The sequence below is a fragment of the Gorilla gorilla genome, chromosome 21 (assembly GCF_029281585.2).
Source record: "Gorilla gorilla gorilla isolate KB3781 chromosome 21, NHGRI_mGorGor1-v2.1_pri, whole genome shotgun sequence".
NCBI classification, from domain to species: Eukaryota; Metazoa; Chordata; class Mammalia; order Primates; family Hominidae; genus Gorilla; species Gorilla gorilla.
Genome location: NC_073245.2, coordinates 29,215,203 through 29,232,646, shown reverse-complemented (window position 1 = coordinate 29,232,646; position 17,444 = coordinate 29,215,203). Strand labels below are relative to the sequence as shown.

General features: G+C 43.7%; 1 protein-coding gene across 1 annotated transcript in view; it reads right to left on the bottom strand.

Annotated features, from left to right (window-relative positions):
* Positions 1-16,674, bottom strand: part of SLC24A3 (solute carrier family 24 member 3) — a 507,527-nt gene extending 490,853 nt beyond the window's left edge. The window contains exon 1 of the mRNA XM_004061869.5: positions 15,791-16,674. Coding sequence (XP_004061917.3) covers positions 15,791-16,619 — 829 coding nt within the window. The 5' untranslated portion in view covers positions 16,620-16,674. The remainder of the gene's footprint in view (positions 1-15,790) is intronic.
* Positions 16,675-17,444: the final 770 nt, after the last annotated feature.

Below are 17,444 nucleotides of genomic sequence, written 5' to 3'. Positions count from 1 at the left end.
TATATTGTTATATTAAACACTTTAATAAGTGTTAATAAGGCATTTGATCACATTCAACATCCATGGCTAATTTTTTTTTTTTTTTTTTTTTTGAGACGGAGTCTAGCTCTGTCACCCAGGCTGGAGTGCAGTGGCGTGATCTCAGCTCACTGCAAGCTCCGCCTCCCGGGTTCACGCCATTTTCCTGCCTCAGTCTCCCGAGTAGCTGAGACTACAGGCGCCCGCCACCACGCCCACGCCCGGCTAATTTTTTGTATTTTTAGTAGAGACAAGGTTTCACAGTGTTAGCCAGGATGGTCTTGATCTCCTGACCTCGTGATCCACCCGCCTCAGCCTCCAAAAGTGCTGGGATTACAGGCATGAGCCACCGCGCCCAGCCCTGATTTTTTTCTAATATAGAAAACCACAAATGAAAGGAAACTTCCACAGCATAATGAAAAGTAACCAGTGTCACTAATAGCCAACGGGATCCATACCCCAATGGACAGCACATAGTCTTCCAACAGTAAAAAAACTCCTCAGCTACAGAATGAACCTAAAGATATTGATTCATAGAGTAAATTTATTTTCAGTATTGTATAATTTCACATTTTTAAGAATAAAATATAAAGAAGCAATATTTTAAAAGACTATTAAGGGATGAAACAAGAGCAACAACAAATAATAAATACCAGAGTAACCTTCACCAGTAAATGTAAGAAAGAAATAGAGAAATAATCATGAATCTTGACAAATTTTTTAAAAGCCTTTATCAAATGAAGAAACACACTATGAACAAAAAGAATCAACATTATAAAATGCCATTTTCCCATAAATTATTTATAGATTTATCAAAACCTAGAAGGATTTGGAGAAAATGTAAAGGATTATAAATTCATCTGGAAAGATAAATGAGTGACAACAATAAATAAATAGTTTTTTCAAAAAACAGGAAAGGTGTCTTGACCTACCAGATAATTAACATGCTAATAAGTTACAATTAACTAATGAGTAAATATAATAAAATAAATATCATAAAATATTTGCCTCTGGTACATAAGAGAATAGGCATGGAATAAAGGTGATACCACAAATGTGGAGGTAGAGGAAACAGTAGTCAATAAACAGTTCTGGAATTAACTATTAAATATGTTAATCTGTTTAAATTAAATTTTAATCTTATGCTAAAATAAATTCCAAATGAAGTAAAGAGTTAAAATTTTTAAAAAGTAAACCATACAAATGGGGAATAAATATGTTGACTAAGAGCCTGAATCTTAGAATAGGCGGATGAAAAAATAAACAGAAAGAGATACGGTGTGGGCCAGATGTCATGAGAATCCTCTATGCCAAAAAAAAAAAGAATGAACAAGACTTTTGAAATACGGCAAAGTAAAACAAAATATATAAAAGCTCTTACAAAACATTAAGAAAAAACACTATTAACTCATTAGAAGAAATGAAGACTGGATATGAGCAAACCCTTCTCACAAGAAAATAAATATAAAAATTCAACAAACGTGTAAAACGTTGAACCTGCTCGGTAAAGAAGGAAGGCAAACTAAACCAACGGGACACCATCTTTCTACAATCAAATTGAATTAAAAATATATAAAAATAATTCAGGCAACAGAACATCGAATTGTGCTCTCTCAAACACTGCTGTTGGGATTTCAAATTTGCTCCAATTCCTGGAAAGTTACATGATAGTATGTGTGAGCCTTTACGATGGGCATGCCTTTTGATGTTGAAATACCACCTTTAGAAATCCAACCTAAAGAAACTGGCAGAGATTGTCAAAGACTTCTGACAAGAACAGTCATCAAAGTGAAGGCACGGAAAATCTCAAAATATGGATCTCAAATGGAACCATGAATAAATAAGTTATGACATAATCAAAGGATACAATGTAATAGTTAAGACCACAGGATGTGGAATCAGACTGCCTGGATTCAAATTCTACTTGACCACATAGAAACTTTGTGACCTTGAGCAAGTTATTTAAACTGTTTGTGTCTTATTTTTCTTCGCATGTAAATTGGAGATAATAATGGTATCTACTCTACAGAGTTATTGTGGAGATTAAAGGAGTCAGTACAAGTAAAGCACTTAGAACAGTCCTCGGCCACACTAAATGCCCAATAAACACTACATGCTGTAACATGAAGAAAAATACTGTGATTATTATTACTATTAAGCAGACATTAAAACTAGTTTGTAAGATTAATTCCATGGAGGGATGCCCATGATAAGTTAAAAAGCATGACCCACCAATTGTACACAGTTTCTTCCAGAAACTATGAGGAAGCATCTCCTAATTCATTTTATGGTGCAAGTATTACCCTGGTAGCAAAACCAGACAGTGATAGTACCAAATGAAGAAAATGACAGGTCCATATCTTGTGTGATCCTAGACACAAAAGCCCTCAACCGAATATGATCAGTCAAATCCAGGAAATACAAAATGAAAAACACACCATGATCAAGTGGGTCTTATACAGGGTATGCAAGGCTGATTCTGTATTTGAAAATCAATCCATGCAATCCACCATATTAACTGTCTAAAGAATTAAAACCACCTCAGCATATCAATTGATACATGAAAAACATCTGATAAACCAATATCCACCCTTGATAAAAACTCTCAGAAAACTAAGGCGAGAAAGGAAATTACTCAATTTGATAAAGGCAATCTATGAAAAACCTACAGCAAATAGTATACTTAACAGGGAAGGACTAAATGTTTTCCCCCTAATATCAGGGACACAAGACAAGGATGTCCATTCAAACTCAATATTGTACTAAAAGTCTTAGCCACTGTAATAAGTCAAGAAAAAGGAATTACAAACCCTGGATCTGAGTGTTTTTAGCAACTCTGTTCATAAATTAACAAAACTAAAAACAACCCAAATGTTCTTCAACATTAAATGGACAAACTATTGTACATCTGTATAGTGGAATACTACTCAGCCATAAAAAGGAATGAACTACTGATGTGCAAAAAAACTTAGATGAAGCTGAGAAGCATTGTACTGAGTGAAAAAAGCCTGTCTCAAAAGATTATAAACTATAGAACTCCATCTATGACGTTCTCAAAAAGACAAAACTATAGTAACAGAAAACACATCAGGGTTCAGAGATGGAAGAAGGGTATGAATATAAAGGGGTAGCTTGAGGGGTTTTTTTGGGGTGATATATTGTTCTGCACCCTGTCAAGTTTAGGGGTTTTTTTATTTTAAAAGCAGGATCTAAAACATTATATGTAGTATGATATCAATTTAACATATGTAAGGGAAGAAATATTCCACAATGCTTGGAAAATACCAGAATTGACCTGTTCTCATGCCCAGATTTACTTAAAGTAGGTACAATGACTTTCTTCCTGCACATGGCCCAACAAACACCTGTGATTTCAAACAACCAAACTGTGGAATGCCATTCAAGAGGTCCTTCATATCACGTTTACAAAGCCTGGGTTCTTAAGGTCCTAGGAAAATTTTATTTCTTTGGAAGTATCTTCAAATCACAACCCAGAATTCCAACAAGAAGGATGAAAAAAGTTGAAAATCCGTAAGCTCAAAGACCCCTAACAAAACGAATTAATGGCCACTCATTTTCAGAACGGTCAATCATCCTAATGGTTATATGAGGTTACAACCCAGGTAGAAGGTGGTGAACCAACAATGCAAACTCTCTTCTAAAGCAACCTAGGAGCATTCCAACAGCCAGTGTTTCTGATTAAACAAATCTCTTTTTTGTCACAAGAAGTGGCTCACCCTGAAAATTCCTAATTTTTCCCATGTACTAACTACACTAAATGCCAAAAAATTCCCAGAAAGATTCCAGCATTTCAGAAGAATTTCAGAATTTGAAAAAATTTTACCAAGAGTTAATTTGCATTAAATATTTTTATAACCTTAACTTTCTGGCATTTTTTAAAGAATTTACTAAGCAAAGAATCAGAAAGCCTGGGTTCCAGCCCCAATTCCAATTTCCTTTGACATTAGTTTCCTCAAAAGTAAAACAGGATGTTAAGATTCAATGGTCCCCAAGAGTTTCTCCATCTCTAATACTCTAGGAAACAGATAATGGTGAAAGTAATATTGCAAGGGCCATGGCTAAGCTGCTTGAATGAACAAACTACTCAAATAGGCTATTTTCATGGAGCATTCATTCAGAAATATTGTGCAAATGACAGAAAAAAAAATCATTATCAAAGAAATTGTTAACAAGCCATGCATGGCCTTTATCCAGCACGTAGTTCAGGTTACCATACCTGACAGTAATAAAAGTGCATCCATGGAGAAAACCCTTCATGGTTCAATTTTACTAATGTAGACTGACCTGCCCCAAATTGCAAGAAATTCTTTGTGTAGAGTGCAAAATTATTGGGGGTAGAATTTCCTTAATTCTTGACGTTATACTTTTTAATTGACTTTTTTGGGAATAGGTGACATAAGTTACTGGACTACTCCTTTTGTACTAAAAGACACACGGGTGTGCAGCATAAGGGATCCTTGTGGTGTTGGATCTGTACAGTATCTTGAATGTGATAATGAATACACAAACCTACACAGGTGATAAAACTGTGTGTAACTCAATACACTCACACACACACACACACACTCACACACTCACACATGGGGACAGTAGTCCTCATTTATCCTCAGTTTCACTTTCTGCTGTTTCAGTTACCTGCAGTCGACCATGGTCCAAAAATATTAAATGGAAAAACCCAGAAGTAAGCAATACCTAAGTTTTAAATTGCCACTATTCTGAGTAATGTGATAAAATCTCAAGTTGTCATGCTCTGTCCCGCCTGGGACATAAATCATCCCTTTGTCCAGCTGATCCATTCTGCAGTCACTTAGTCACTCAGTAGCCAGCTCGGTTATCAGATCGACTGTCACGGTGTGGCAGTGCCTTTGTTCAAGGTGAACAGTAGCCTAACACTATGTCACAGGCCTACGTCATGCACCTGACTTCATCTCCTTACGTAGGCCCTGTATCATCTCACATCATCACCAGAAGGGTGAGCACAGTACAAGAAGATATTTTGAGAGAGAAGGAGCGACCACATTCTCATAACCTTTCTTAGAGTATATTACGATTGTTCTATTTTATTGTTAGTTATTGTTAATCTCTTACTGTGCCTAATTTCTAAATTAAACTTTATCATGGTTATATAGGTATAGGAAAAAACACAGTGTATGTAGCATTCAGTACTATCCACGGTTTCGGGCATTCACTGGGAGGTCTTGAAACATATCCTCCATGGATACTGAGGGACTACCATACAAATAACACTGGAAAAATCCGAATAAAGTTCGTGGATTGTATCAATGTTATTACCCTGGTTATGATATTATACTATAGTTTTGTAAAATGTTACCATTAAAGGAAATGGGAAAATGTGTAAGAGATGTCTCTGTATTACTTCTCCCCCACCGCCACCACCCCGAGACAGAGCTTGGCTCTTGTTGCCCAGGCTGGAGTGCAATGGTGCAATCTCAGCTCACTGCAACCTCCACATCCTGGGTTCAAATGATTCTCCTGCTTCAGCCTCCTGAGTAGCTGGGATTACAGGCATGCGCCACTTCACCCAGCTAATTTTGTATTTTTAGTAGAGACAGGGTTTCACCAGGTTGGACAGGCTGATCTCGAACTCCCGACCTCAGATGATCCGCCCACCTCGGCCTCCCAAAGTGCTGGGATTACAGGCATGAGCCCCTGTGCCTGGCCCTCTGTATTACTTCTTATGACTGTGTGTGAATCTGAAATTCTCTAAAAAAATTTTCAATTAAAAAAAGGGGTATGGGGAAGATTAAGCCTTCTCTTTACTTCTGACCATTAGTTCTACTAGGAGGCAGTAGCTCTTACCACATTCATGTGTACAGTAGTTAAAAGGGAAGGAAGGAAGGAAGGAAGGAAGGAAGGAAGGAAGGAAGGAAGGAAGGAAGGAAAGAAGGAAGGGAGGGAGGGGAAGGGGAGGAAGGAAGGAAGAAGGAGGGAGGGAGGGAAGGAAGGAACGAAGGAAGGAAGGAAGGAAGGAAGGAAGGAAGGAAGGAAGGAAGGAAGGATTAAATAATTTGGGATGGTCCTGCTATATATCTAAATAAATTATTTAGTGCTTCCTTACTCACAGTTGTGAGGGCTGAATATATCTTGAGTCTAGGGGACCGTTTCTGTTGAAAAAACCTTCCCCATTCCCAGATTCCTCTCCTATCGGATTCTCAAAAGTAACTAGGTCTTTTCCCTCAAGACAGGATGCTGAGTGATCTTTCTCTGGGAAAACTGACCACCCCCTGACAGAGATCTAAAACTTGAGATATGAAGCATTGCCCAATAAAATAGCCCAGTTAGATAGCCTTACAGAGATACAATCAACAAGACCCTCCTTTGCACAATTTCCAGTCATCTTTTCCACAGCACCACCTAAATATAAGTCGTTGCCAAAGATCCCCTGACATCTGAAGAAAGCATGTATAATATGAAAAACAAGACAAAACAAAGGAACAACAGCAACTTGAAAAAAGAGTCCATATGGGGAAAAGAAAGCCTCAATACTACTATGAATCTACTTAGGGATATGGGAGATGATATTGTACCACTGAAGCGGAACAGGATGCTACTAAAAATAGCTTCCACAGGAAGAAGAGCTCTTGGAAATTAAAAATATGACAGCAGAAATTAAACACTCAGTATAAGAGTTGGAAGACATGGTTAAAAAAATCTATAGAAATTAGAGCAAAAGGATGAGAGAAATTGGAGAGAAGAGATAAGAAAATTAGAAGGTCAATCCAGGAAGTCAAACACCCAAATAATAGACAATCCAGAATGAGAAAAGGGAGTACTTAGGATGGAGAATATTATAAAAGGGAAGTTTCCAGACCTAAAGAAGACAAGCTTCCAGTTTAAGAGAACCTGGTGAAAGGTCCAAGAAAATGAATGAAAATAGACCCAGGCCAGTCATATAATTGTGACATGACTGAAGATTAGGAAAAATAGACCATTAGGAGCAAAGCAAAGAATAGACATGCTCTTGGGGTGGGGGAGGGGTGGATACAGGCTTCCAAAATGATTAACCAAGACAGCAGCAGATTTCTCAGAGGCAACAATGGAAGCTAGAAGACATTCAAGCAATGCCTTCAAAATTCCAAGGCAAATGAGTTTCAACCTAAATTCTTGACCCAGTCTAACTATCTTCTAAGTGTAGAGGTAGAAGGAATATATTTTAAAGTACATACAGTCTTGAATCTTTACTTTCCACACTCCCTATTGTAGGAGGCACCTGGAGGGTGTGACCCTCAAAAAATGTACACTGAAATTTCAGGAATAAGCTAAGAAAGACGCATACCTGGGTTCCAGGGAGCAGGGCTTTCATCCCAAGGGAAAATTAAAAGAAATATGCAGGATGAAGCTGAAGGGCAATGGCAAGATGACAGCTGGCAGCAGACTTTACAAGTGACCTGTCTAGATCAGAGCAGGCCAGAGGAATCTGGTAAAGACTTCCTCCAAAGAAGACACGCTGGAATACTTAGTGTCCCTGCACATATTGAGAGGAGATGGAAGAGCCAGGTGTGAGGGCTCGCACCTGTAATCCCAGCAACTCAGGAGGCTGAGGCAGGAGGATTGCTTGAGCCTAGGAGTTTGAGGCTGCAGTGAGCTATGTTCATGCTACTACACTCCAGCCTAGGCAACAGAGCAAGATCCTGTCTCTAAAAAGAAAAGGAAATCTAGGCAACTGGAGAGAAGTTTAAGTTTAAATTAGTGGTGAAGGCTTAGAAAATGAAGCAGAAAAACACATATATTCACATTCAGGACAGGAAATTTAAGTACGGTGTATTTCGTACCTCAGTGACGAACAGCAAAATGTGCTTGTGATAAGGTAAAGAATAACCTTTAACCCTTTGGTTCTTAGCTCTGGCTGCTGAGATACACTGGCACCAACTGTATTACTTTTTTATAAAATCCCAATGCCCAGGCCACAACTGGGAGCATGACAATAGAATTTCTGGGAGGTGGGACTCAGACATGAGTAATTATTAAAGTTCCCAAAGCGATTACAATGTGCAGACAAGACTGAGAAGCACGGAGCTAACCATAGATGTAATGTTTACCCTCATGCATACCATTCCGACATCTTTATCTGCAGCCACAAATGCTTATCATCTTGACTTTCAACTGTCAGCTCTATATTCCACCTAGATGCTCTAAAAGTCCAAATCTTCAAAAATAAATGTTTCATGTTCTGTCTTAAACATGGCATTATTGACTTCCTGAGGTCACCAATCCCTTCTCCCACCCCTTTTGTTCTATTGTCAAAGTCCTAATCAAGAAACCTGCTACTTTCTCTGTCCTCTGTGGGTTCAATTCCATGGCAGACTGGCTGACTAAAGTGAAAATGACTTTTGCTGAGATCAAACAATGCAGAAATGCAAAGGGAGAAAGGAAGAGAAATATTTGTTGCAAATATTCCAAATGTAAAAGTTGCAAATGTGAAAGTCCCTAAATTAGGTCACAGATGAGCTGACTTTATTTGTTCACTCTCTCCTAAAAATAAATCACTATTGACAAGCCAAAAACGATTACTAGATTTCATGATTTAAATAAGTGACGTTTATTGGTTCAGACAGTTCCAGGAATGACACAGGTCTTTCCTTGTTCCCTGGAGCTCCCACCTAAGCAACTAAACATGAAAAAGTCATGACCAACATGCTCCATGGTCCATGGATGGGTCCAGCTGAGTTTCTACCCAGGTCTCAAATATCTACATATAGCCATTCTAATCCAACCACCTCCCTTTCTACATGTCAATCGCATTAAATGGCCAAGGCTTCATCTGGGGTCTATTCCTATAACCAGGTCCCCTGATGATGGTCCCCCGCAGTGTCTGGAGTGCCATCTGACGTCCTCCTCTGAAGTGAACCAGAGCAGCTGTGTCTGCAGCATCTGTACAAACCCTTGATGTGAGCCCATGTTTTAATTTACTTTAATCTACCAACCTGATATTGAGAAATGGTATTTCATTATTTTTAATTTGATTTTCATGTTAAAACTGAGATTAAGTTTGTTATTTGTGTCTGTTGGCCATCTGCAATTGTTTTGTTGTAAATTGCCTGTCCGCATCTTTTGCCTGTTTTTCTACATTTGCCTTTGTATCCTCCATTCTTCCTCAATTTTATTCCCTTTATTTTTCAGGTTCCAGCTTTTCCTGACCACCACAGCCTCCTCCATGCCATGCTGTATTTCTCATCCCGATCTCTCATAATTCATGAAAATTACTTGTTCAGCACCTCTCTTCTCACTCAAGCTTGAGCACCACGAGGATGAACATCACGGTGTCCCTCGAAGACAACGCTGCCACCCTAGCAACTAGCAAAGAGCCTGCCATTTGTTGAATGAACAAATGGGTGAAGGTCCCTGTGTCTTACGCAACTGGGGTCCGGGCAGGGACTCCCTCAAGGGATCCCACTGAGAGAGTTTCATGAAGGAACAGCCTACAAGGGTAAGAGTAGGGCTGGGAAACCAATAAGGGATAGTGTGGGCCATCCGGAACTAGCAACAGCAAGGAGCATTGACTCTCCAGGTTGGAAGTGGAACAGGAAGAGAACAGCAGGGGGAATCCTAGGAAACCTGAAGCCCATTACCTCTTGGTTCATACAAAACCTTCTTCCATTTGGGTCCTTAATACTTCACATTCTCAAATGCTACAGGATAATCCCATTTGTGAAACCATTGCAAACAATAAATATAAATAATTGCCAAACAAGCTCTATAGAAAAAGAAGGTAAAAATGGACCAGAAAAAAAAAAATCCAAATTACCTTCCTGGCAGCATAACCCATTTGCTTTGCAACTTTGGGAACATTTTCTAACCACCCCATACCTCAGTTTCCCCATTATGAAAGTCTGTGTACTATTATTCCTCCAAAAAGTTCTTTCACTCAAGGAAAAGAAACCTCCATACAGAAAAAGAAAATTGCCAAAATTTTGTCCTATCAGCCATCTTCCACCAGGCCTTGGAATTTTCAGCAAATATCTAGTTTTGCAATTCTTTTAGCTTCACCAACCCTCCAGGGCGAAGAAAAAAAAAAAGCTTCCCACAAGGATTTGAGGCTTGCAAGTGGAGGAAATCTTTGAGAAAAATCTGGGTTGATGAGAAGCTAAGAAAAGCCAAGAGGAAAGAGACATATCTATATATGTTTATGCAAAAAATAGAAAAGGTTGAAAAGCAATGTGTTTCTAAAATACTGCTTCTATGAAACCAACCTTCTGTTACTCCTTACTCCTCAGTTAACTGAAAAAGGCAGGGTGATTCCCCATCTTCTATTCATGTCCTCCTCCACAGAGGCTGGAAAATGCAGCAGCATGCAGCCCTGATGTAGGTGGACTTGGGTTCAAATCCCTCCACTTAACAGACACTAGGCACTGCACTCCACCTTTCTTCAGCTCAGTGCTATCCCATGAGAAATGGGTAATGATATCGAATCTGCTGGACTGAGAGCAGAATTCTATTATCAATGGCAAAACCTGCAGTTAGTTTTGCGCCAACCTAATAAATCATGACAATAAAATCCATGTCAGCTAATGGGCTCCTAACACAGGATGACTACTTCTTATCACAGGCACTGTAGTTCAGCGATGAAAAGAGCGTCTTTATTTACCAAATACCTTTTATACTTGCCTCTATACTTAAGATATTTATATATCTTCTGAGCTCCTACTATGGGGCCAGTGACTGGGTACAGAGGTGAGGAAAGTTCATAGGGTCCCTGACCTCCTGGACCCTAGAATCTGGGGAAGAGGAGATATCACCCAAATCATGACCAAATAAACACATAATTACCAACTGTGATAAATGCTATGAAGGGAACATATGGTGTATTCAGAGAGAGAAATGGAGGGACCCAGTCTATTCAGGAAGATCTCGAGCCAGGTAGTGAGGAATTCACTAGCCATGGTGGACAAAGCAGTCCAGTCAGTGGGACCAGCAAGCGCCAGGAATCTGAGATCGGAAGAATCATAGACCTTTTGAGGAGCAGAGGAAAAACCAGAGTGGGGATGCATGGAAATAGAAGAGGGAAACAAAGCTGGAGATTCCAGCAGTCCTCACACTGAGCCATAAGAAGGATTAAACAGCTGTGGTCATCGCCATAGGAGGAATCAGCAGCCACAAAGGCAAAGACGGGCTCTCAGCTCTGCAATTTAAATTTGCAGTTCAAATACCCACTGCAACCTCCTTTTCAAATACCACTTCTAGACCCCACACCAGCTAAAATAAGCAGCAATATTTTCATGAATGGAAGATATTTCAAAGATAATATATGCATACATACATACGTCTGTGTGTACGTTTGTCTATATATGTTTGTATGTATGCATATATGTGGCATTCACCTTAGCCACCTTGGGAAATGCCTACATTCACTACCAAGTTACGATCCCTTCAGATCTTTGGGTTTTTAAAAAGGCAACACAGCAGTATCTCCCACAGCAGAGGCTCTTATAATGTGACCCTACACTCCTCCACTGAATGACTGCTGGTATCTATGCCCTTCTCCTTCAACGTGGGCTGACATCTAACGCTGCTTTGACTAACAGAAAATAGCGAAAATGACATTCTGTGATTGTGACTTATGAGGCTAGGATATAAACATGCCATACACTTTCACCTTGTCCTTTTGGGATATCCGCCCTTGCGACCCAGATGTCATGCTCTCAGGGAGTTCAAAGTGAGCCACATAAAGAGATCGCATGGAGAGGCCACGTGTGGGTGTTCTGGTTGGCAGCCCAGCTCTGAGGGTCCAGTGAACAGCCACATCGACCCCAGGCATGGGAGAGGTGTTGCTTCAGATGACTCCAGATGCAGCTGTCAAGCCACCCAGCTTTGCAATCTTTCCAGCTGAGGTACCAGATGTAGTGGAGCAGAGACAAGCCAGTCCCATTACCCCCATCCAAATTCCTGACCCAAAGTATCCATAAGCAAAAAAAATTAAATGGCTGTTTTACACCACTAACTTCTGGGGTGACTTGTTATGCAGCAATAGCAACTAGTATAGAAAGTAGCTCAAAGTATATACATAAATACATACATACATTCATGCACATATGTATATGTACATATGTGTGTGTATATGTACATGCATGTGTGTGTAATTTCTTTCTTTTTTTCCTTTTTTTCTGTTTTTGAGACAGGGTCTCACTCTGTTGCCCAGGCTGGGGTACAGTGGTACAATGATGGCTCACTGCAACCTCAATCTTCTGGGCTCAAACAATCCTGCTGCCTGAGACTCCGAGTAGCTGGGATTACAGGAATGCACCACCACACCCAGCTAATTAAAAAAAATGTTTTAAGAGATGGGGTCTTACTATGTTGCCTAGGCTGGTGTATATTTTTTCTTAATTACTATTGACCTCCCTGAGAACCTTCTAGAGAGAAAGTCTAGAATTACTCCTCAGTTAGAATCCCTGGGCTTTATCCACACTACTTCTGGAAAAAAATGGCCAGGTAGTTTACATCAAAGAAAAATATAACACTTTTAAACCACTCAAAATATACAAAAGTAATCTATTCTCATTGCAAAAAGGAAAGAAAATCCTCCTCAGCAAATCTAACACCTTATTTTAATTGGCTTTGAAAACAGAGATCAAAAATGACATCTTCATCCATAACAACTAAATAGGGCAACTAGAGCTCATTGCTTTCCACCACTGAAGGCTCATGCCTCCGAAAAGAGTGTCTGCAGATTAAATAAAGCAATACCTATAAGGTGGGCATAGCACATTGCCTGGCACATAAGAGCCCACAAAAATTCCAGTTATTATTATTGCTTTTGTTGTTAGAATTTCTTGATTCCAGCACTAATTCTTCCTGACCTAAATTAAGCAGACCTCATGTTACACCTCAGCAGAAAAGAATCAATGTAGATTCTTACTGCATATAACCAAATACTGAATATGCGGAAAATGTTTTCAGTATATAACCAAAACTTTTCAGTACACAGCCAAATCTGAGTTTCGTTAGATGTCTAGAAAGGGATCTCGGATTCCATATGATTAGAAATGTTATGAAACATTATATAATATAATTATCACACATCTCTATTTTGCTTTGGTAAAAGAACTGTCATTTTAAGAGGAAAGAAGAGAGAAAGGAAGGGAGCAGGAAGGAAGAAAGAATGAAGGAAGGAGAGAGGGAGGAAGGGCCAACAGAAGGAAGGAGGGAGGGAAAGGTCAATATGTGTTAGAAAACGAGCTTCTGAGAAGTTACATTTAACAATCATTGCATGGCTTTCAAGGTGACTAAATGAAAATATTACCTTTGATCATTATGAAGGTACCACCTATGGGATTATATAAATATTACAAAGCTACACCCAAATGGTGGTTTGAATACGAGGACAGAGTTGGGAACAAAAAACCAGGTTACCTCAGGTTGGTTTTTTCCTCTACTCTTCGAATGCTGTGTGACTTTAAGCTAATCACTCAGCCTCTCTACACCACAAGGTCTTCAAAACAATGCTCCATTCCAAACTTCAGTATCTGTACCAAAGGACCACTAGGTAGTGTGTGCTCCAAGTTTCCAGGGTAAAAGTCACCATTCAAACGCTTACGTGTGCCAAACGACAATTCCCCTTGCAAAATTATCATTTGCAGATTCACACACATTAATTAATATGTTAAAAATTATCTAGAAAAACCTGTGTCTTGCTGCAAAATACTACTGTGCATCACATACCGAAATCATCAATACCTAACGGAAAAAAAAGTGATTGGAGACCATTTCAACTCATATGTCATTCGGGGGCAACACAGGGAGGCTGGCTGGCATCCTCCTTAACACTTGGCTTTTGCCTGTTAGATCTTCAGTTACGGGGGTGTGGAGGGGTCCTAAGACCAACAGAGATGAGAAGGGAGGAAGAGGAAGTGAGAGGAAAAAAGAATATGAAAGGTAGGAAGGAGAAAGGGACAGAGGGAGGGATGCGGAAAAGGCTGTGCTATGGAACTAAATCTGAGTCAGTGGCACCTGAATAGAAATGTCACTACCAGGGAAACCATTTCAAAATGACATTCCAGTCCCCAGGTTTCAAGTCTGCAGAGTGTCTGGCCTCCTCTCCCCCCAAATCCCAGCTTTTCAGGGCCCAGGCAGCCCCCTGTCATTGATTGACTTAACTATATGAGTCACATCCTTCACCCTGAAAAAAATGTCTTTTATATTCTTGAAAGTGGTGGGAACTCTATGTTTCATAGAGCCCCAACATACCAGAAAAAAATGGCCAGCGTGTAATCCGCTAGGAATAGCCCTTTCCAAAGGTGGCATGAACTATAAACTGGTTTTTCACTGAAGAAAAATAAAAAAGGAAAATAAAAACGGGATTCGGGAAAACCCCCTTAATGAGACTGTCAGTAGACAGAAGTCTGGCAGATGTGAATCTGCTCTGGGAGAGATTCTGCTTCCCTCATACCGGCACGGCCCCCTTGCTGATGTCAGAACCCAAGGCTACGGGATCTGAGATCCAGGAGAGCAATGGAGAGAGCCGTGGAGTCTTCAACAGCTTCACTGAAGACCAAGACGGACTCTCTGCTATTACCATAAATGATGAAGTCTGTCAAGCGGTCTGCTAAGACCTGAATGAAGACTGACGCCTGTTTCACTTCCCCACCAAGCAGGAGACCAGCCAAGCTGGGGGAGATCCCTTTTTAAATTCATGGCACCTTTGAAAATATTTTACGGTGACTATCAAAATGTCTTTATTCTGCACCTCATGACATCTTGCATTAGAGCTACGTCGACCTTAACACCACAGCACATACTTGTAACTGTTTTTTTGTTTGTTTGTTTGTTTTGTTTTGTTTCTTTCTCACAACCCTCTACATGGCTGTTTTCCCAAGAATCTTGCCACTTCCACGGCCGGGATATAAAACCATTTTACAACAGTTATTCTCCCATGTCTTTCCTTCATTTTATAGACAGCTGAATCCCAGGATCGAAACTGTTTCAGCAGACAACAGTTTCTGAGCACACAAGATCTATTTCAGCTCAAGAAAGGCCAAGGACAAAGACAAGACGAAAGTTGTGGGTTAAAGGGCAGACTTTGCGCAGAGCACCGGTAAAGGAGCGGACAGTGTGATGCGTGGTCCACTGCAAACCATTTCTTCCACAGCAGCAGCTCTGCAAAAGGGACCTCTGAGGAAGAAGTCCCTGTCTTCCCAGTGAGTGGTCATTTTAGGAGAACAAGTCCCCTACTAGCCCGTAGCTGGAGGGCCAACACTTTTTCTCTCCCTGAAGTTCCCGGCACCTGTTCTGAAAGGGGGTTGAAGAGCTCTCTACTCGGGCCATCCCGCCTGCTCTCTGGATGGAGAACATACGGACAACTGTGTGTTAAGCAGTCCCCTTGAATCCTTCAGCAAGCCAAGGAGTATACAGGTGGTCACCTGCACAGGTGCCGGGTCTACCACCACAACTTTATCCCTGGCCTTGGGGGCTGATGGAGAGTAAGACTCCCCACCACCGCCACCAGCAGTACCTCCAGCTCGCGAGTAAGCAGCGCACAGGCGGGCACAGGTAAATGTTCCCAGGGCGGCCAGACGCCTAAGCGTGCTGGCTGCTGGCGCTCAGGGTCCCCACCTCCATGCCTCTGCGTGGGGCAGGGGGAGTCCTCGTGCCTGGCATCCCACTCCCCCCGCCAACCCAGCCCGCTTATCCCGGGGCTCCGGCCGGGCCGCCCGAAGCAGCCCCGCGCCCAGCCCCGGGAGCCCCGAGCCGCCGGAGCCGCAGCGCCCACTCGGGGCAGGCAGCGTGCACTCACCCTTCTGCTCTCGCAGGCTCGACAGCGACCAGAGCAGCAGCGCCACCGAGGCCAGGAAGCAGAGCTGGCTCAGCAGAAGGTCCCTCCGGCGGCGGCGGCGGCGGCGGCGACGCGCGCGGTCCTCGTCGCCGGACGGCCGCATCCTCGGGCGGCCGGGCGGCGGCCTCGGGGGGCGGCGGCCGCTCCTGTCGCGGGCGGCCGCGGCGGGGACAGCGGCAGGAGGCAGCCCTGCGCGCAGCAGCCGCGCGTCCTCGCTGCGCTCCCACCCGGCCGCCGCCTCCACCTCCTCTTCCTCCTCCTCGCCGCTGCCCGTCTCCTCGTCGTCGCCCTCCTCGTCGCTATCGCCCGGTCCCTCCTCCCCTCCCTCCTCCTCTTCCTCCTCGCCGCTCGCCCGCGCCGCCGCCTCCCGGCGCTCGGGGTCCCGCTCCTCCTCGCGCGCCATGGCTCCCACGCTCCGCGCCCGCGCTCGGCCTGGGGCGGCGGCGCGGCGGGGGCGGCGGGGGCGGCCGGGAGGCGGGGGCGGCGGGGGCAGAGGAGGAGGAGCGGGAAAGGACCGACGGTAGGAGGGCCCGCAGCTGGCCAACTCTGCCGGTTGGCGAAGCCACCCCGGACTGGCTCTGGCCTCGCCCGCTGCAGGAGCGCCTCGCGGGGCCGCCCGCCTATTCCATGGTCGGCGCGATGGGGGCCGGGGCCGGGCCGGAGCGAACAGGGAGCACCGAGCGAGCTGGGAGCATGAGCTAGCGCAGCTCCCGGCCTGCAGCGGCGAGGCTGGTCGGGCCAGGGTTGGCGGGGGGCAGTGCCTGGGACACAGCCCGGCGCTGGCCGGCATGGCGGGGAGGGGGCGCGCTGGGAGGAGACTGGGCTGAGGAGGGATCCCTGTGTGCAGTCCTTCAACCCTTCTGTGCCAGGGGAAGAGGGACGGCGCAGGGGGCCCCCTCTCGGGAAGCACACGCGCTGCCTCCCAGAGGCCGATCTTCACCAAGAAGGATTCGCTGGAAACTTTCGGAAAAACCGAGGGGCTCTTCAGCCTCCTCTCTACTTGCTACCTGGAGTCGGGGCGCCGCGAGTGCGCTTGGCTGCCCGCGCCCAGCCTCTGGCCTCGCCTCTTCTCGCGGGCCTCCCGGGTTTCCCTCTGCCCCCTTGCGGGGATCTCCCTGTGCGCCCGACTCGGGATCTGGAACAGGCCTCCCCAGAGGCTGTTGGTTCCATAAGGGTGTCCGGGCTCCCCTCTCTGGCTTGGGCTCACACTTCGCTTTCTGTTCGTGCTGGACCAAGCCCAATACTGTGGCTGATCGAAGTGGGGACAGCTGGCACGGTCCCTGGAGAGGCGGCCTGAAGAGGCTTCTGGCCTCGTGCAGGTAACACCAGCCTGCCCTACCTCCAACGTTAGAATCTTAGTCCTCCCATTTCCCCCATTCTAGGTCTCCTGCCCCTCCTTGCTGAAGGTGTGGGCTGCCCTAGAGATGGCTGGACTCACGACCTGCCGCAGGTGCCAATTTGGAGGGGATCCCTGGCCATCCCAGACACAGCCCACTCTCCCTCGTTGGGCTTCCCTGGACTCTTCCCAGATGCTAGCTTGGGGCTGCTGGCTGGGCTGAGGAGGAGATGCCATTGTTGGGGCGAGGGGAGGGGGGCGCTGAAAACAAAAGACCTT